Source organism: Lucilia cuprina, chromosome 5 (genome assembly GCF_022045245.1).
Source record: "Lucilia cuprina isolate Lc7/37 chromosome 5, ASM2204524v1, whole genome shotgun sequence".
Lineage (NCBI taxonomy): Eukaryota > Metazoa > Arthropoda > Insecta > Diptera > Calliphoridae > Lucilia > Lucilia cuprina.
In genome coordinates this window covers 30,091,170-30,113,740 of record NC_060953.1, presented here as the reverse complement: position 1 = coordinate 30,113,740, position 22,571 = coordinate 30,091,170, and the positions used below count along the sequence as shown (strand labels likewise).

Genomic DNA, 22,571 nt, shown 5'->3' with positions numbered 1-22,571 from the left:
GTATAAATCTATATATTATAACAAAAAAATTACGGGGTTTTGGTCATTTTGTATTGATAAACAAAACTACATTACGGAAACTCCATCTATTTGGGGAGTATTGTGTAAATTTTATTTAGAATTATATAAAATTGATTCTTATTCAATAAATCTAACACTAAGTACCAGCCTAGCCACTCTAAGTATGGGGACATCACCATATGCTATTAAATGCTAAAATCGTATTTGGATCTGGATAGTTATTCTTGATTTGGGTTCTAAATATATATAAGTGTATGTATTTGGTGAAAAATATTGCTTTTGTTGACCTTAGGGTATGATAATCACCTCTATTTTAAAATATCTAAATTAAATATTTTTCCTGTACTACACGACAGTTTACTTTATATTGGTTCCAAGCATCCTAAGGTCTGTTTAGAGGTCTAAATTAAAACATAGTGTTCCTCCTAGTTCGTATATTTATTTTGGAGAATATAAATCAGGAGTCCAATAGTTTTCCTTGGATACAAGTCTTCTCCCTTTGGCAGTTAAAAATTTTGAAAGAGCAATCTGTGCGTTTTTTTAATAATTCTTTGGATCATTTCATTTATTACTCTATTTTATATTTTTTTAATGTTATTGATTAAACATTTCATAATTATATTTTATTGATTTACACTTGTTCTAGAAATCTAAACTAATTTTTTATATCGAAATTGCTCATTATTATCCTTTAAACATTTTAAGGCAAATAACATCACATTTTCACCCAATGAGGATACGATTTTTGCAAATCGCAATTGAAAAATACTTAACACTCTTTCTTTTAACAATAAATTTCAAAAATAATTAAAAAATAATTTGAAAACCCCAATGAAATTAACCGGAATTCTCAATATGCAAAATACTTTATTGACATGCAAATTCTGATGAAAAATAATAAAATGCAACAAAAAATGTACCAAAATTTGTATATTAATATTTTTTCTAATTTTTCCCATTTTACACAATTTCTAATTTTAATTGGATAACATACTTATATTTACTTTTTACCTGTTTTTTCGAATTTTATTTATGAACAAAAAACAAAATTCTCTTAAAAAAAGGTAGGCAAAAAAACTTAGTTGATTTACTGTATATATAATTTAATTTTTATGTTTCTTTTTATACCCTTCGTGAGAAGGGTATATATAAGTTTGTCATTCCGTTTGTAATTTCTATAATATATATTCTGGATCCTTATAGATAGCGTAGTCGATTTAGCCATGTCCGTCTGTCTGTGTGTATGTTGAAATCAGTTTTCAGAAGACCCCAGAAATCTGCGAGATCCGAATTGTCAATAATTCTATTGGAAATACGATCGAATAGAACGCTATTTAAAATCAGTCCAATCGGTCCATAAATAACGAAGATATGAGTAAAAATCCGAGACCATTTCATGAAAAATTTACATTTTTCGTGCATGCTTGTACAAAACCATAAACAAACAAAAACAAAACACAGTATCAAACGGTAAATTTTTTGTTATTGTGGTTTCTTGTTTATAAACACAAATCAAAGAATGAATGTGACGTTACGTTACGTTGTTATTGGCTAGAAACATGAAATTAAGTACGTAGAGCCCGGATTAGACGAGAACATATTAAAGGGGACTTTTTGGTACTTTTTCGTTCTACAAAATGTACTTTTTGAATTTTCTATAATATTGAACCTAGAAACATGAAATTTAGAATGTAGGACCTTGACTAGGTAAGAACCTACAAAAAGAACCTAGAAACATGAAATTAAGTATGTAGAGCCCGGATTAGCCCAGAACACATAAAAGGATACTTGATACTTTTTCGTTCTTCAAAAGGTACTTTTGGAAATTTCTATAATATTGAACCTAGAACCATGAAATTTAGGTACTCTTCAAAAGGTACTTTTTAATATTTCTAAAATATTGAACCTAGAAGTATGAAGTTAAGCACGTAGAGCCCAGATTAATTTAGATCATATATCATATTTTTTTGATTTTTTGTAATAAAATTCGTAATGACTGCTTTTATCACATCATGGTGAAGGGTATATAAGATTCGACACAGCCGAATATAGAAATCTTACTTGTTTTATATCATGAATTCTATGAGAAATCAATTAAGAATTTTCCGATTGTCTTAAGATTTCTTTTATTTTTTGTAAACACATACTCTATTAGACATATAAGACATATATAAATTAAATTTTTAAACAATTCAAAAAAAGGAGAATTTTGTGGCTGTGCTCTTTTGTTCTGATATCATTTCTGATATCATTATCATTTTCAGTTCAAAATATTGCGTTTTTTATAAAAAACATTTTTTGAATGCACTTTGACAATATTTTGACAATGATTTAATTCGGTTATCACTAATGTACACTTTTAAAAAAATGCATTTCTAAATAATATTTTTTAAGATAAATGCATTTTTGATGCAAACGCATATTTTAGCAAACATTGTAAATGCATTATTAATAAATCTATAATATTTTCTATAAAATACAGAATCTTATATTTTTGATGGGCATTTGATCTAACTTAAACTAAGTAAAAAATCAAAATATCACAAAAAATGATGCTTGAATATTCCATTAACCAAAAAAGTATTCTTAATAAAATAAAAATTAGTAAATTTTGATTAATGATATATTGAAAGATTGTCAAGAGAGAGAGAGAGAGAGAGAGAGAACGAGTTAGGAGACGTGCTCAATGTGTACATTCATCAAACATGCATTTATCTTAACAATTATTTGGAATTGTTATTGATGAAAGTGTACATTAATGATAATCGGATTTAAAAATTTGCATTCCAATTTTGCTCAGTAATATATTTTAAGTAGTTTTAAATTCTGTTAAATGCATAAAATATCAATAAAACTTAAAAATTTCCTAATAAAAACACTTTAAAAAATCGGAAAAATTCATATTTTTTTAAATTAAAAAAACGGAGTTGTTTTATGTTCTTTATAAAAACATTTATTGATAATAGGAAGAAAATGGGAAGACATGAAACTAATCTAATATCTTCTACAATTTGTTTCAGTTGGACTTTGTTCTGTTAACCCTATAATGCCACATTCAATAGCAACCCCACCATCATTGAATGCCGTTTTCGGAAACGGACCGCCAACAATACCTTTGAATACACTCGCCTCCCAGAATAGACTTTTGGAACTTTCACGTTTTGGACTTCGTGGTTATGACTTAGCACAACATTTGTTGACCCAACAAAACGCTGTATCTAAACTACTGGGTAAGTGCAGAACGTTAACACTCGTATAATTTTGTATGTAAACTAATCTTTTCCATTGCAATTTTTGATTTTTTATGATGATCATATATTTATTTTCAAACAGGTATGGATGTAATGATTACACACAGCAATTAATTACGCGATCAATTACAATTAATTGTAAATTTTTCAATTACAATTACAAGTAATTGTAATTACTATTAAAATTAATTGTAATTTGCAAAACTTCAATTATCTCCACAATAATCTTTAAAACCTAGCTTTTAACAGGTTAGATTAGTTTGATAGGAGGATGTATACTACATCAAATCCGAAGAAATACACCAATCGGTCCTGTTGTGAGCTCCTTATCATGAAAAAAGGGAAATGAATGAATTATTTTTCAGTGTTCAGAAACTCAGTTTCCTTAACGTAATTCCTAAGAATCTTCCAATTAGTGTTAGTAACATCGCTTGCAAGATACTTGGAATAATATCACTTCCAAGATACTTGGATTTAACTTCGACGAATACCTGGCAGTAGCATAGAAAGTGTTCCAGAGTTTCACTGTCCTCTCCACATGCTCTACATACGTCTGAATCAGCACGTCCAATTTTGCATAAAGCTATTACATTCGCTCTTTCGTTACCGACTACTCTCGAGTGGGCTGGTACCCATATGATGTGAACCTTACCTCTGGGAGAGTATTCAGTTAATGCTTTCTTACAATCCAATACAGTCTTAAATTTTAAATTTTCAGTGCTGTGGGCGCAATATTTATTCTAATTCAATTTACACATTCCGTTATCGCTCGCACTTCAGCCTGGAAGCTTGTGTTATGATTAGGTAAACGGTAGTATATTTCTGCATCTGGGTCTTCAATATAGAACCCCAGCCCACTTTATCCCATAATTTAGTGCCATCTGTGTAACAACGGATTCCTACTGGTATTTGCTCTAATCTTCCGCATGACCAAGACATTCTATCAGGAATCAGCGTTTCAAAATTTTTAATAAGTATACCGCCGATTTTTGTAATGAGAGGTTCTCATTTGTCCCTAGCCCCATACGAAGTCCCCTTCAGAAAATGGTTCGAAGGTCAAAATGAACTTATAATCAATAATATAACAATGAAATTCTGCATAAATAACTTAAATGTAAACGTAAATCCCTCTACTACCACCCTACCCCCTACGTACGCTAAGCTAGATATTGGAGATCAAAGGTTACAAAAATCTGTTGTTAGCGAATATAGTAACTTATTTTCATTGCAATGAGATTTTCAAATCTTAATATTTTTAACTCGAATACGGATAATGTCGAATTTTGTATTTCTAATATTAGCCAAAAGTACACAATTTCTGCCATATCCCTTTTCACAACGTCACGCTCTGGTCCATAGTTTAATGTGGTCTATCAAAAATTTCCAATAGGGTCACAGGTAACAATTATGAATAAATTTGTGGATTGTGACGGCCAATTTTTTTCTAACTCTTATCATAAATATGACCTGTTATACTATTTTTAATTATGGATAGACACACATTGCACTATGGGTTATAGAGCGAATTTGAGATAAAACGTGTAATAGTGTATAAGCATATATTAACTGCTATTAACTGTAGAGTCCGACCGAACTCAAAATTTCGTTCAGTACCGAACACCGAACTTCGTTAAATTTGAATGTTCGGCCGAACCCGAACACGAACTTTTTTCTTAAATGAAAAATGCATTTATGATTAAACAGTAATAAATGTATAACATTTAAAACCAAAATATGAACATCCGGAATATTTTTTGAAAAGGTTCTTTAATTAGCAATTGGGTCAATTATCAACTAATTCCGAATCCCAGAGAATGATAAACTTCTAATAACAAACTATTTTTGTGAAATGCAATATATCTTAATACCTTTATTTTTGGGTTTTAAACGATTCATTGACAATGATATAATTCTGTGATTGTAGTCTAAACATATTATTGTTATTGTAAAAATTTTTTAAATATCGTATTATGATTAAATACCGTCAAAATATTTTAATAAAAATAAAAATAAAAAAATATTTAATTTATCATAATATTGTTATACATGATCATATTATGATCCAAGGGGATCAAAATTTCTATTTAGATATGTATCGAAATTCAAATGAATTTTATCCAATCATTAAAATTTCAGTTTCTAAAAAAATAAAAAATATATATAATATAAAGATAATATACTTACAATACTTAACACAATTCGCCGATTTATATGAAATTTTGGTTCATAAAAAAATTTAAGTATAATTTCATAAAAAACTAGTATTTTTAAGCCTGTTATTGAACGTTAGTCATTTTTTAAAGCGAAGCTTGTATAAAGGCCATGTTCAAATGTAAACCGATTTTGTTCATTTTGAATACCAATCAAACTGCAACAATAGTTTTGGTCCTATCGTTCTTTTAAGAGACTGACAGTCTGCCTGACTGACAGACGTGTCTAGATCGTTTAAGTATAAGAACCTAGAAAATTTCAATGTTACAAATGAGACCAAAGATTTAAACTATTTAATCACTTTCTGGTTAACACTTTTTAAATTAGTTGAAAAAAACGAACAGTTAAAAAAGCGTTCTTTACCCATGTATATTGGAAATTTATTGTACAGCCAGGATGTATGATAACTTCTGTAAAAAAATGTTCAGCATTTTTAAAACTTTTTGATGATGTACAAATATGATAAATAAACATTTTATAAAAAGTTCGGCGCTCGGTTAAAATTTCGCCGAACACCGAACAATGGCCGAACCTCACTTTTTACCGAACCCGTACCCGAACGTTCGGTCGGACACTACTAATTTGTTATTAGTACAATCTTTATTAAGAAGAAGAATTAGAAGTTATTGTTAAAGAACACGTGTTTAGTATTTTTCCATAGCTATTTTCAAAAATCATATCCTCATAGTAAGAAACTGAGAAATTATTTGCGATAAAAATGCTTAATGGAAAATATTAAGACAATTCAAATGTAAAAAAATTAGTTTAGTTTTTAAAACAAGTGTAAATCAAAGAAATACAGCTTTGAAATGTTTATCAATATTTTTAAAAAAAAATATAAAAGTAAGTTATCATCACCTAAGGTCTACAAAAGTAATCTTTTTCAGCTTGTACATACACTTATATTTATTTAGAACAGAACGCCAACTTTATTTTATTTATAAAATAAAGCATTTCTATAGTTGTATATACGGTACTGTTTCAATATTTAGAGTGGATATGATGGTACTGTAGTGTTAGGTTTATTGAATAAGAATCAATAATATACAATTATTAATAAAATTCACACAGTACCCCCCAAACAGATGGGGTTTCCGTAATATAGTTTTGATTTATCAACACAACATTTTTATAATATCCCAGCAAAATCTTTACTTACCCGGTAGGTTGGCAAGTAATATTGGAAAAAAGTGTAAGTAGTTACTTTTTGGGTCAATAACTACTTATTTTTGTTCGACAAAAACAAAAAACAACTTATTACAAATGTGCTTATCCCATTTAATCGGATAAGCACATTTATATTTACAAAACAGTTATTTTTTATGTTTACAAAAAAAAAAAAAAAAAACAAGTTATTTTATCATTCTATCTAGATTGTAATATCTACATTTCTAAAAAAACTTCTAATATCGACTAGGGTTAGAACCAAAAACTAATTCCTTATTAGACACATACTATAGGCAATTGGCTACAAATTATATTCAAAAAATTAATTAATGTTATTCATAACAATTACCAAGTAATGTATGAAATAACTACATTACCTAAAATACACTTTACCAAAATTTTATAATATTTGACTGAGATATTATTTATACCTCAATAAATTTTTTTAGGTCAAATCCATTGATTTTCTAGTATATCATGTATCTAATTAAAAAATACTAATTATTTTTGAAATAAAATCAAAGAAATGATAGATGTCATTATAAGTAAAATATTGATAAATTCTTTTAGGTATATATGAAAATAAATCGGTAAAAAATTAACAAAAAATCTAAAATATCAGAATACTTTCTATGGTAAAAAATAAAATATATGATATTCCTTAAAAAATACTACAAACAAATTGCTAAATTTTGCTAAAAATAATTGATCAGATAAAGTTTTTTCTTAAAATTTATAAAATTTTACATAGGCAAATTACTTAGTTGATTCACTGTATATTTATGTAACACATTTCAGTTTGTTTTATTTTCGTTAAGTTGTCTTATTAAAGAGTGTCACTTGACATTTTAGGTACGCTAAGACCACCTGGTTTAATTGGAGGATCGAAGCCTAAAGTTGCTACTCCAGCTGTAGTATCAAACATTGAACAATACAAACGTGAGAATCCTACAATATTTGCGTGGGAAATTCGAGAACGACTGATATCTGAAGGTAAGCAATCCATTAATATGTTTTTGCATATAGAACATGTGTACTTCTTAAATCGCTGGTTTGTTCAATCACTCATTCATTCATTCATTCATTCATTCACTTTGGTTACAAATGACATATGTATGTGTGTACATATGAGTTCGAAGATCATTTAATGTACAGCAATGGATGGATGGACGCAAACGATTAACGATTGAAGGAAATCAGCAATTGTATTAAAAAAATGAGCAAGAAACAAAAAAATCATTAATCTCGATAACGTAAATCCTATAATAACAAACACACACACAGATATTCATTATGCAATACAATACATACATAGTTACTTAAGTACGTATGTATATACATACATACGTACGAGTATCGTATACATTCATTTATTTTCACAATCAAGGTGGGCATCTTCACTGATGTGTTTATGGTTTGTTTTTGAATGACACAACACAATAGAAACTCCGCATAACGAATGGTGCATTTAAAATTAAATTAGTTTACGTTTTGCATTTTTTTATACTAAGTGTACATGTTTTGTTAATCGTTACGCCGAGCTTCGACTCTATATGGGAAAGACTAGGGTATTCCATCAATTACATGTCGTTTGATTAACCGATTAATTTTGTTTAATTAATCGCTCGACAAAATTAATATCGCCAAATATAAAATAAAACTTAACATTAAGCCATTTTTAAATAACTTATTTTTATAGGAACGATTTTTTAATATTATTCAAAGCTTAATTTGCTCAATTAACCGAATAATTTTACATTATCCATTTATTAAACGATTAAGTTAAAACCACGAATAACTTTTTATCGAATTAATTAATTAAAACAAAAACCCCATTAATTGAGTACCCTAGTATGACACTAATCATTCCCTGTGGCTATTGTATAATTTGGAATTTGCCGATTTAAACAGTGGTATACATGAAGATTTATTTATTGGATAATTTATTAACATCCGTACGTTATTTAATGAGCAGCAGAATAGTATTGGCTGAGTAATTAGTTTTTGTTTGCAGCATGTTATTATATTTAAGGAAAAACGAGAAAAACATACAACGGAATAGTAACAATTCATACATACATACATACATACATACATACATACATACATACATACATACATACATACATACATACATACATGCACATATATTGTCAAAGCTTGATGTGCTTCCCCATCGTTACACAAGTCACTTTATTATAACCTACACCACTTTAGTTGGGAGTGTATATTGGGTTTGTGCAGATGTTTGTAACGCACAATAATATTGGTCCTATACCAAGTATACCAATCGGCACGGATTCATTTTCCGAGTCGATTTAGCCTTGTCCATATAAACCTTGTAATCAAACTACAGGTCGCAATTTTGAAGATAATTCAATAAAATTTGTTCCAAGGAACAAAGCATATTGAAAATGGTTGAAATCGATCCATTTTTTCACCAAGCCCTCATACAACTACACCTACGAATAGGACTTTTATGTTCATAATAATGTTTAATATACTCATATCTCGACAAAAAGCTGCATTGTGAGTGCTTAATATGAATGGGCATTTCCAGTGTGACGATCGTGACAGTTGTACGTTTAAGTCGTTATGTATGTGTTTTATTTCAAAGTGATATATCTCGATCTATATATCGTATCTTCTTTTGCCTTATGCTTTCATATTAATTTTTATTTATATATTAAAAAATCATATTATGACCTATTTTTTTACTTTTAACTCAGCAATACCCAACATACCGGTAATGCAGAAAAAGTATATGTTAGTTATAATATGGACCGATTTTGATGAATTAATTTTGTTATACCCTACACCGCTATAGTGGGGAGGGTATTATACACAAACATAGTGGTCCTATACCCACATTAAAGTATACCGATCGATTTGATGAAATTTGGACCAAGCATGTTTTTTGGCACAGGGACGAAGCCTATTGAAAATGGTTGAAATCGAACCATTATTTCACCTAGCCCCATACAACCGTAATCGGCCCTTATTTGACCCTAACACCTTCAAAAAATGTCTTAAAAGTCTAAAATTAACTTGTAACCATTTGTATCGCAATGAAACTCAACAAAACTATCTGCTATTCACAACTACATCCTTTTCCTAAATTTACCGAGGATCGGCCCATGTTTGACCTATACTCCTATATAAAACCTTATTTAGAAAATTTAGTTTTTTATCAATAAATTGCATAAATACTTTAGAATAAGGGTAAAATTCAACATAAAAGGTTCTTTATGGTCGGTCATGCCCGACTATACTATCCTACTTGTTGAATGATGTAACTAATTTTGCTCGGGTATAGAAAAGGTTAAAGTTAAAGGTTAAAGAATATAACAAGTAAGAGTGCTATATTCGGCTGTGCCGAATCTTCACCATAGTGTATTTTAAACATATTAGTTTTATAAATGTTTTCCCGACTACATTAATACACAAGACAATTAAACCAACAGACATCTAAATATACATAACGAAAAACACAGAAAAACAAAATAAACAACCCAATAAATCCTACATCCAAATATATGAACAGAATTCACAAAAAAAAAAATACACAACTCAATGACGCCAACAGCATCCAAACATACATAAACGATATACACAGCTGAAAACCCAAATACATCTAAACATACGTGTACATCTTTTTCTAATATACAGTGTTGTTGTTGCTTATTTAACAAAGCATGAAAAAATATGACATTTTTTGATGAAATTTTCAGGGGTTGCCTCGGATTTTTGCTCATATCTCCGTTATTTACCGACCGATTTTGCTGATTTTAAATAACGATCTTCTTAAAAGCATGTCTAACAGATATATTGAAGAATCGGATTTCGCCGATATCTGGGGTCCTCTAAAAACTGATTTCAACAGACAGACAGACGGGCATGGCTTAACCGACTCCAGAATATATATCCAGAATATATATACTTTATAGGGTCGGGAAATTATATTATAGAAATTACAAACGGAATGACAAACTTATACATAACTTTGTTGGAATGAAGAAATTGATAGAATTTAAAGGCCCTAAGATATAAGTGTTCGAGGTGTTACTGAAAGGTAATTTTTTCTTTTTTAACAAAATCTAAAAATCTGCTAGTTTTATCTGGCTATTTGAATAAATTATTTATATTGTTTTCTAATTTTGTTGATAAACTATTGTGTGTGACAAAATTTTCTCATGATTCAATTTGCATTCTCATTGAAAATTAGGAGGCATGGGGGCAATGATCACACATAGTATTTCATTATATGGTCCATTGCAATTACTTGTAATGTATAATTGACAAGTACGGTTACTTGTTATGTAATTAAACTTTTGCCAATTAGAATTACTTTTACCAATTATACTTATTTATTTGTAATTGTGATTTCAGTATCACTAACTACAAATTACATGTAATTATAAGGAACAAATTCATTGTGAAACAAGTAATTGTATTTGGCAAAATTTCAATTACAAGTAATTGTAATTTGAAAAACTTCAAATACAATTACAAATTACAAATCTTCTTTACCTCCCAAGTCTGAAAATTAATTATTTCGTAGATTTATTTTGGACGTACAATGTTAAAAGTTCATGAATATTTCGTACAAATATGATATCGCCATAAACATGAATATATTAACTCTAAATAATAATACAAACCAGATAATACAAACAGACAAAAATCTCTCCTATGTATGTGTAAAAATCATATTACTGACCTTTCTGATAATAAAACAATAATTGGTCACAACTCCCATATAAAGCCGATACCGAAAAACACTTTATTTTCCATACATTTCTTAAAGAGATCATTTGTTGAATTTCTGTGTTTTTCATTCACTTATCAGATGAAAAAGCAAAATTACCACCTAATTAAATATGTAAATTACATTATCACATAATTTTAAATAAGAATATTTGACAATTCGGAGGTAGCATTTGAGAAAATTTACGTAATGTGAAGTGATGTGAAATTCTATCAAAAATGATGAGTATTAAATTTTTTTAATTGAGTTCTATATACTAAATTTAGATTCAAAGTTTTCAACACTTCTGAATGTTAAATTAAGTTATCGAAACTTTCGATTCCGATTTCTCATAGTAAAGGTTAAGAAGAGCTTTAAGAAGTTTATTTTAATAAAATTTAAAACTTTTTCTATAATAATACAAGTCAAAATTTTATATTTTATTATAAAATAGAGTTTATACTCGACTATTGAGAAGATTATGGACTAGAATATAGGTTAGACAATTGACTAGACTATTCTAGATAATAAAGTATAATCTGCGTATATTTTAAAATGTTTCCACATTTTATTCTAGTGTGGGTTATAATTTGTGTTTTCAAAGAAGAAATAATAATAGTAATTTGTTTATTCAAACCATTATTTGACTAACACTTCTCGATAAATAAACACTTTAAAGGAATCAAACTCTAAGTAATATTATCTTTATTTTTTCTCAGGTGTTTGTACGAATGCCACAGCACCATCAGTATCATCAATAAATAGAATTCTACGAAATAGAGCTGCAGAAAGAGCTGCAGCAGAGTTTGCACGTGCCGCTAGTTATGGCTACATTAATCCACAACATCCATATGCAAGTTTTCAAACATGGCCAACACCATTGCCGGCAGCAAATCAACTGTGGCATCCAAGTACCAATCAGAATGCAATTTTCGAAAAAACTATTAATAAAACCAGTATTGATTTAAACGTTTCGCTCACTGGAACATCGCCAACATCAAGTGGAAATGACACAATGGGATCTCCAGAAGCCAACAGAATGATAGGTAAGGATATTTAATTTTAATGTATTTAATTTTAAGCTGAACTCATATAAGTATGTATGCATGTATATTAGTATAAGAAAATAAATTCATAATATGTATATTTATAATTTCCGTTGAACACATATTCTTGTCGTGTTTTTTCTTTTTTAAGATATTGAAGGTGAGGATTCAGAGTCGGATGATAGCGATCAACCAAAATTTCGACGTAATCGAACCACATTTAGTCCCGATCAACTGGAAGAACTAGAAAAGGAGTTTGAAAAGTCACACTATCCATGCGTAAGCACACGAGAAAAGTTAGCATCTCGCACATCACTTAGCGAAGCAAGAGTTCAGGTAACTATATAATAAAATATATTTTCATTACGTATTATGTATCTTAGTCTTACAATTTATTAATTCTCCTAACCCGACTGCTGTAAATTACTAAACATTATTTATATTGTAATTTTATTTTTTACAAAAATTGCATTAATATCATAACATTTTGATAGCAATTTAAACACGGATTACCTTTTTACACTTTACAACAATATTAATGGTTTAACGAATTTATATTTCGGATATAGATATTTCCCGGTTTTTTTTTTACATTTGTTTATTAAAAATTTCTAAATCCTGCTGATCGGTTTTTAAATCCAACTTTTTTATGGAAATCAGTTCATGATTTCACGTGCCCTATGCCCTGCTAAAATTGCATTTAATTATTTATTAATATAAGTTTTAGTTTATTAGAGTTTAAAAAATACCGATGGCCTTTCAATATTCATATTGCAGTGGAATTTTGTCTTAAATTCATAACTCATCGAGATTAATATTAAACCCAATATAAATGATTTGTTAAAAATCTGCAAAGAAAGCTATCTAACTTTTTCGCTGCAGCCAATAAAGTCTCTCATTAATCAATTTCATATTTGGTACAAACAAGTAACCCTCGATTTACGTGAACTCCTAAACAGTTACTAACGCCCACTAACATCTTTGGTGAGTTAATTTTGACCTACTCAATGACCACTATCTGTATCCTTAAAGCTTTTTCTTAAGTACAATCGTAATTCAGTAAAATATTTATCTTTGTGTAATAAAAATTAAGAGAAAATGTTGCTAATTTAATTTCGAAATAGATATCAAAGATAATTTGAAAACAAAGATAAATACCCGATAAAAACTAAGGATGACACACATTAATACCGAATTCGTAGGTATATCAGAGAGAGTTACGTACATCTTGTGTAATTCGCAGCTGATATTTAGTTTGTCGAATCATGAAATATAGAATTTGAATGAGAGACGCCCTATAATTAAATCTAAAAATTTTTTTCTGATTTTAATAAACCCAGCAAAAAATAATTGACGTCATACTTTGCAAACTACATCTTAATCACATCTAAACCCAGTTAAAAGTATGAAAAGATGTAGAAAAGTTATTACAAATAACATATTTGAAGTATATTAGGTTTCGGTGAAAATACAATGAAATTTTCATAAGAGTGTCATTAAGAGAATTTGTTTTATTTTTGACATCCAAATATCAGATTTTAACTGTTTTTTAAACTAAGATTAGATGTAGTTCAGAGTTACCAAAAATGAACAACATCCCTCCAATGACACGCTAATGTAAAATTCATGGGTTTTTCACCCGAAGCACTTCGAGTTACTAGTTCTGATGAAAATGCTACATCTTTTTCCACACTTTTTTACTGGGAACATGTGTAAAAACTTTTCAAACCAAATCGAATGATTTTTTACTGTTGAAACCGAACTATTTTTTTCTATCACCCACAATTTTTTTCACAAAATGTTCTTAAATATTTATTGAATTATAAAAATATATTGACGTTTAAGGATTAATTTCAATTTTTCATCCTAAAAACGTGTATTCATTATATATTTTTCTTAAGTTTCATTTAAATCGATTTAACACATGATAATATTTTAATATTGTTTCAAGCTGATTTCCCAATAGTATTGCTTGAGTTTGACCTTCACAGTTTACAGGGTGACATTTTATATTCTGAAAAGCTTTATATAATAGTAAAGAAATAGGCATAAAAAAAACTATTTATCACTTCTACGCATATTTATAGGATCTCGGCTAGTTTGGAGAACGACAAAAATTATTAACTTTTATTATTTAATCCGTACATACTTTCTCACCCTAATTAATATCAATCCATATTAATACAAAAATAATATCACAAGCACATACATACACGAATGCTCGTGGGTTCATATTCATATGTACGTATATGCATATTAATAACAATCATAACGTCACATTGACACTTTTATAGACTAACACATGGTTTCTTAATATTGATCAATTAGGTTTGGTTTTCCAACAGACGAGCGAAATGGCGTCGGCATCAACGTGTGAATCTACTACGAAAAAGGGACTCGATATCACCACAAAATCATTGCTCTCCTATCAATTTCTCAACGGAACAACATTTCTCGCACCAGCTACCACAGATACTGTCGAGAATACCGGGGGTCGACAGTTCATTAGAACCAATGAAGCTGAGCCAACATCAAGCCCTTCTATACCCAATATATCAACGTGTTGGGAGCACACCGTACCTCGATACCAGCGAAAAAAATCTGAACTCGACAACGCCAACTTTAAGCAATACTCCCATCCATACCGAAAGTCCACCTCCAGCGGAATCAAGCAGCAAAAGTCCAAAACATCCGAAGGGACAAATAACGGATCAAATACTATCACACACAGCATCAGTTCCATTATCAATGGGAGGTGAAAATAGTGCTTTTAAATCCATAAATATTTTCCCACCAAACTTTGGCAAAACTATAGCCAATAAACCGACTTTACAGTATCTAGACTTATCCTCTTCTTCAATGGTAGTCGATGCAAATTCAACCGGAAGCCAAAATCATAAAAATATAAAGACCGCACCAACACTACGTTTAAAAATTCATCCAATTGATATTATGACTGACGGATATAATAGTGGCAGTGATCGTGATAGTACTAGTGACGTCGAAAACATTTACAAAAATGAGAATAGTAATAATAATAATATTAATGATAAATGTAACATAAATGATACGAATAATATATACACAATATAGTATTTAGCATGTATACATTATAAAAAAATAAAATTTTAAATTAATATACTCATAGTTATTTCAATTATTTAAAACATTTAATTTAATTGTATATATTATATCACAAACGTAAATAAATAGATTCTTACGATTTTATTAAAATTTCCGAATCATTAGAAAACTTGTTCTCTATTTTGGATCGATAAATGCCATATAAAAATATTTTATGTGTCAGTTCTACACTAAAAAAGAAAAACACTGTTCGACATTGTTGCTACAACTTAATTGTGTTTTTCAAACAATATATAGCCGTAGTATACAAATAATAGTTTGTTTTATTTTATTTCAGCCATATTTTAGTTATTGTATACATTTTTATTCGCAATAACAACTTTGAGAATGTTTCACTGAAACATCATTATTTCTCTTGTACTTGTAATACCCTATTTACACATACACGAAATCTAGTAGATTTTATTTAAAATTTTTTTTAAAATCTAGACTGTTTACACTTAATATTTTTGGCATTTAGGAAGATTTCATTCATTCATTTCAAATTAAACCTCCCAAACCTATTAGAGCTAGAAAATTTTACATGAAAAACTTTAACATTAAGGTGAGAAACTATTGTATTATTAAAATTTTTCATAGGTTACATTAAAATCTAAATTAATATTTGGAAAAACTTTCGAAACATGCAATAATTTGTAAAAAATGTTTATCTATAAAACTATTATAGTTAGAATCATTAAAATTGTAAGTGTTTTTTAACATACATTGATTTTAGGGTAGCAAAGCACACTGGGTTTAGCTAGTATAATATAAATTTTGAACAATATTAGCTTTGTTTTAAGGTATTAAGCTTGTTTCTGTTATTTACCGTTCTGAAGTTATAGCTTCATATTATCGCAGAGAAAAAACATAGTTTGATATTGTTACTATAACTAAACTACATTCACTGTATAGGGTATTCAATTATACGGTTTTTTGACTTACTCGGTTTATTCAACAAATAAATTTTTGATAAACTATTCGGTTAATTACAAACTATTCGGTTATTCGAATAAAAAGAAACTAGATGTTACTATTATAAAATAGATTCCACGTACTCCCACGTACTTCTGGGTACTCAGATTTCTATAAACAGCACTTATGTCCTTATAAAAGGATTTAAAAGTTTAAATGACTTACAATTTCAAACGAATATTTAAAATATTTATATGTATGTATTATTTGATGCTAATTTTGGTATCAAATGGAAGCTGGGAATCTGTATACATTCTATCAATGTTATTTACCTGACTCACTTAGATAAAACAAGTAAGAGTGCTGTATTCGGCTGTGCCGAATCTTATATACCCTTCACCTTTGTTGTGGACGCATTATTTTTTATATAAAAAAAGTTTTGATATATGTATAAGAAAAATATATTATAATATTTTTTACACAATATACCAGTGCCCGTGTTTTGTAACTTTCGATTCGAGAAAAAATCCTTGAAATATTACAGTCTTCCACTTGGTTCGAACGGTCCCGCCTCACACTTACCTGCCCTTACCCGACCGAGAAGGGCTCGTCCCAATATCGTAGAGACACGTACACACTACAATCCGGACTATAATTAAATATAATTAATTAAATTAATTTAAATATAATAATACAAAATTTTCAAACACTAAATATATCTAAAAACTACTTTATGCACTATACAAATTATTACAGGTAACTACAAAAAACAATTTGCAATGATTTCAACACATGCACGGATATACTTTTTTAGGATCCCCGTCATTACTTTTATGACAGGGATCTGGCCTAATCCGGGTTCTACAACTTAATTTCATGTTTCTAAGTTCATGTTTCTAGGTTCTATATTATAAAAAATTCAAAAAGTAACTTTTGCAGAACGAAAAAGTACCAAAAAATCCCCTTTGATGTGATCTCATCTAATCCGGACTCTAAATACTTAATTTCATGTTTATAAGTTCATTATAATAGAAAAGCCAAAAAGTACCTTTTGAAAAACGAAAAAGCACCAAAAAGTTAGCTTTTATGGTTCTCATCTAATTCCGAATCAACGTACTAAATTTTATGTTCCTTTGTTTAATATTATAGAATATTCCAAGAGTTTCTTTTGAAATTCCCACCTAATTCAGACTCTACATCAGCCAAGCGCAAAAAAAGAAACTGTTATTGTAGTGGTAAGAAAATACCAAAAAACACTTAAAAAAAGATTTCCTAGTTACGCTTGCTCTGATCAAATTTTATAAGTAAAATTGTAAATTTACTTCTTATAAAGAGAGTAAATGTTTATTTCTAAACAAAAATTAAAGCTTTTGCTGTAAAATGTTTAAAAAAAGTATTAAAAATATTGTTTTTATGTATTTTTAATATTATGCATTCCTGAAAAGTTTTTGGAGTGTACGAGTTTTTCGCAAGTTATTCTCTTGTTTGAAAATATTGTTGTTGTTTTTACAAATTTGTGCAATTTTTACGCTCAAAGCATGAAAAAATATGACATTTTTTGATGAAATTTTCAGAGGTTGTCTCGGATTTTTGCTCACTTATCTCCGTTATATACCGACCGATTTTGCTGATTTTAAATAGCGATCTTCTCGAAAGCATGTCTAACAGAATTATTGAAGATTCGGATCTCGCCGATATCTGGGGTCCTCTAAAAACTGATTTCAACAAGCATACAGACAGACAGACGGACATGGCTTAATCGACTCCGCTATCTATTAGGATCTAGAATATATATAATTTTTGGGAAATTATATTATAGAAATTATAAACTGAATGACAAACTTATATATACCCTTTTCACAAAGGTGAAGGGTATAAAAAGTGATGCTACTTTATTAATTTACTTTGCTCACTTTCAATGTACCAACTCAACTTGTTTAATTATATTCAAAATATGGTTATTAAGAGCAAAAAATAATGACATATTACAGTGGCAACAGTGAGCCAAAAATATGAACAAAATTTAAATAGCTTAATAAAAATTGGCACATAGCTTCCCCTTAGCATAGTTAGTAAGCGAGATATGGGAGGTCAAAGGTTACGAAAATATGTTTTTAGCGAATATCTCATTTATTATGCGTCGTACGCGTTATGTTGTTATTATAATTTCTATAGAGAATTAAATTTTCTATATTTTGATTGCGGATTATTTTCGCATATCCCTTTTTACAGCATCACTCTCTGGTCCATAGTTTAATGTCCGTCTATTCGATGGGGTCACAGGTAACAGTTTTGAATATAATTTAAAAACAAGTAATCTTATAGTCGGTCGAGGCCGACTATATAATACCCTACACTTTTATACGAATAAAATGTGCTTTAGTGTTAAATTGTACCTTGCCTCAGATATATTTAAGTCATTTATTGTTGAATAAAATTGTGGACATTTAAGTTAAATTTTGTTAATTTTATAGAGGCTAGGGTCAAATGAGGCGCTATTTTTATAAAGTTCAGTATAGAACTTGGTTTTGCAGCTTTTTGTAGAGATATATTAAACATAATTATGAACTTAAAAGCTCTATTCGGCGGGTTCAGTTGTATGGGGGATAGGTGAAATAATAAACCGATCTTAATTTTTTTCAATAGGCTTCGTCCCTGGGACAATAGAATTGAGACCTGTAGTTAAATTACAAGGTTTACATGGACGGACGGAGATAGCTAAATCGACTTAGAAAATGATTCTGAAGTGATTGGTATACTTAAAGGACCAATATTATTGGGCGTTTCAAACATTAAGTGGTGTAGGGTATAAACATATTGGACATAATCTACAAGTCAGGAATATATTTCTACCAAATATTATTGAACTAGATCTAATATAGAAAATCGACTTTAATTTGTTTCGAATATTTATGAAAAGCACAGTGTTTTTACTCTTTTGAAAATTTAATTTAAAGATAAACTCGAATTTTAATAAAATTTGGTTGTGACCGCAAATACTTTTCTGATTCATTTCATAAATAGGACTGCGACACTATCTGAAATTATGGAAAGACAGACATTGAACTATGACCCATAGCGAATTTGAGATAAAACGTGTAATAGTGTATAAGCATATATTAACTGCTTATAAGTGACGTAAAAATAATAACTAATTTGTTATAAGTACAATGTTTATTAGGTTTGCAGTGGAAAAATAATGAACTATAGCTCAAAAACAACTAATGTTCCTCAACCTAATGTAGGAAATTCAATTCTCTATAGAAATTATAATAACATTAAAATGCGTCTGACTCATATTAAGCAAGATATTCGCAAAAATTAGATTTTGTACCCTTTGACCTCCAATATCTTGCTTCGCGCACAACATATTTTCGGTTAATTGGGATGTGTGCAACCCGAGATCAAAGGAAATTGATAAATTAATTGGAGAGATGGTTTCTGTGAAAGATCTTCCGTTTAATTTTGTACAAGGAATATGTTTCAGGCGCTTAATGGAGTCAGTGCAACCCCGCTATGTTTTGACGGGACGGCAATAATTTATGGAATACGTTTGTGAAACAATGTATGCAGAAATCAATAACCAAATTGTTCAGTTATTAAAACATTCAACGAACTTTCTTTTACCACTGACATTTGGTCGGATCCCAATGCTGGTGTTTCTCTTTAAGGTTTCACAGCACATGGTATATCATTGGAGTTCCAAAGAGTAAATATTGTACTGAGGTGTAAAGCATCGAAGGCTGTCATGCTGACGATGTTATGAAATCAACTATACTTTCAATGATAAATGAATGGCAGATTTCTGATAAAGTACACTGCGTTGTCCATGATAAAGGGTCTAATATGATTAAAGCAAAGAATCTTACTAACTTTTTGCATATAAACTGTTCTGTACATCAGCTTCAACTTTGTATTAAAAGTGATTTAAACTTAAAATAAATTCAAGAGCTTATTGCGACTAACAGAAAACTAGTCTCACATTTTAATCATTCACTTTTGGCAAAGGAAAAGCTGAGTAATATACAAAAAACAAGCTGAACCTCTTGGTGTAATACAGGATTGTCCAAACAGGTAAATATGTGATAAGTTACCGACAATAAACGGCTTCGAAATTAAAACTTTGTGTTAAACATTTTAGCCGTTAAGGAGTAATAAAATTTATCTTATTAACAACTACGAGCAACTTTCTATAACTCTCAATGATTGGAAAATAATGGAAAAATGTGTAAACATCTAAAACCTTTTGTGGAGGTTTCGTCGGTTATACCATTAATACACATTCTTACATCTAAATTAAATAAAGAAAAATCATTGGAAAGCCAAAATAATTAAAACGCTTATATATGAGCTAAATTTCGGATTTTCTGATTTAAGACAATCACTAATATCTTCAATATCAACATATTTGGATCCAAGATACAAACTAACGTTTTTTCGCGAGGATGATAAAAATAAGATTAGCTCTGAACTTGTAAAATTAATACATCAACATTATTCCGATGTTGAAGTGTGCAACTCTTCAAAAAAACAGAGAAAACTACTTTAATGGCGAATGACAACGCTTCATCACACATTTTTATACCCTACACCACTTTAGTGGGGAGGGTATATTGGGTTTGTGCTGATGTTTGTAACATAGAAAAATATTCGTCTAATACCCACCTTAAAGTATACCAATCGGCTTAGAATCATTTTCTGAGTCGATTAAGCTATGTCCGTCCGTCCGTCTGGCCGGCTGGCTGTCCATGTAAACCTTGTGCGCAAGGTACAGGTCGCAATTTTGAAGATAATTATGTGAAATTTGGCACACACGCTTCTTTTAGCCCAGGGACGAAGCCTATTGAAAATGGTTAAAATCTGTCCATTATTTCGACTAGCCCCCATACAACCGTACCCCCCAAATAGGGCCTTTTGGCTTATAATTAATTTAAATGATCTATTATGTTAACAAAAGTCGACGAAACTTAGTTTTATAGAACTTTAAATGACACTACCGACTTTTGTAATGATCGGGCTTCATTTGATCCTATCCCCCATACAAATTCCCCTTCAGAAAATGACTTAAAGGTCAAAATTCACTTACAAACACTATTAACACTTTTAAATACTACATAAATATTATTGAAGAAGACTTAACTCCCCCTACCAACATTTTTAAGGATAGGGCCATATTTTCCCCTACTCCCCTTTGAACCCTCTTGTAAAAAATCTTTTTTTGCCAAAATAAAAGTAAAAATACTCCGAAATAAAGTAAAAAAAAAACAAACCAAATGCTTTATTTTTTAAATAATCCCCATTTTTAACATACATACTGACAGGTGTAGGGTATTATATAGTCGACTACGCCCGACTATACATTCATACTTGTTTTTAAATGAATCCGTGATATTGAATACGAAGTTGATGAAATATTAACAGTTTCTGAAATAAATGAGATATTAAAAAAACTGATAAGAAACACATTTCCAAAGACCCACTACTACGGTAAAAAAACCTGTTTAAAATATAAAATTTTAATTCCGATAGTACGTCAGTTTTTAATCACTCCCCCCGGAAGTGTATTTTATGTTTTTTTAACTAAAATACTTTTCAGTTTTTTTTTGTATTTTATTAACGATTTTCGTGTAAATTTAATTTGTAATATTGAATTTAAATAAAACAAGTAAGAGTTCTATATTAGGCTGTGCCGAATCTTACATACCCTTCAACATGATGTGTTAAAAAACAGTCATTACGAATATTATTACAAAAAATCAAAAAATGCCAATTGTAGCCCATTTTATACGATCTAAATTAATCCGGGTTCTACATGCTTAACTTCATATTTCTAGGTTCAATATTATAGAAATTTTAAAAAGTACCTTTTGAAGAATGAAAAAGTACCAAAAACTTTCCTTTTATGCGTTCCCACTTAATCCAGTCTCTACATAATGTTTCTTGGTTCAATATCTTAGAAAATTCAAAAAGTACCTTTTGTAGAACGAAAAAGTACCAAAAAGTCCCCTTTTATGTATTCTGGACTAATCCGGGCTCTACATACTTAATATCATGTTTCTAGGTTCAATATTGTATAATATTCAAAAAGTA

The 22,571-nt window shown here is 29.4% G+C and overlaps 1 protein-coding gene across 3 annotated transcripts in view; it reads left to right on the top strand.

Annotated features, from left to right (window-relative positions):
* Window positions 1-15,682, top strand: part of LOC111675698 (paired box protein Pax-7) — a 75,735-nt gene extending 60,053 nt beyond the window's left edge. The window contains exons 2-6 of one of the 3 annotated variants that reach the window (XM_046952958.1): window positions 3,042-3,251; window positions 7,503-7,643; window positions 12,117-12,443; window positions 12,595-12,779; window positions 14,772-15,682. In XM_046952958.1, the coding sequence (XP_046808914.1) occupies window positions 3,042-3,251; window positions 7,503-7,643; window positions 12,117-12,443; window positions 12,595-12,779; window positions 14,772-15,536 (1,628 nt within the window). In that variant the 3' untranslated portion in view covers window positions 15,537-15,682. Of the gene's footprint in view, window positions 1-3,041; window positions 3,252-7,502; window positions 7,644-12,116; window positions 12,444-12,594; window positions 12,780-14,530; window positions 14,707-14,771 lie in introns of those variants that run through there. The other 2 variants (XM_046952960.1, XM_046952961.1) reach the window with 2 other exon arrangements.
* The last annotated feature ends 6,889 nt before the right edge of the window (window positions 15,683-22,571 follow it).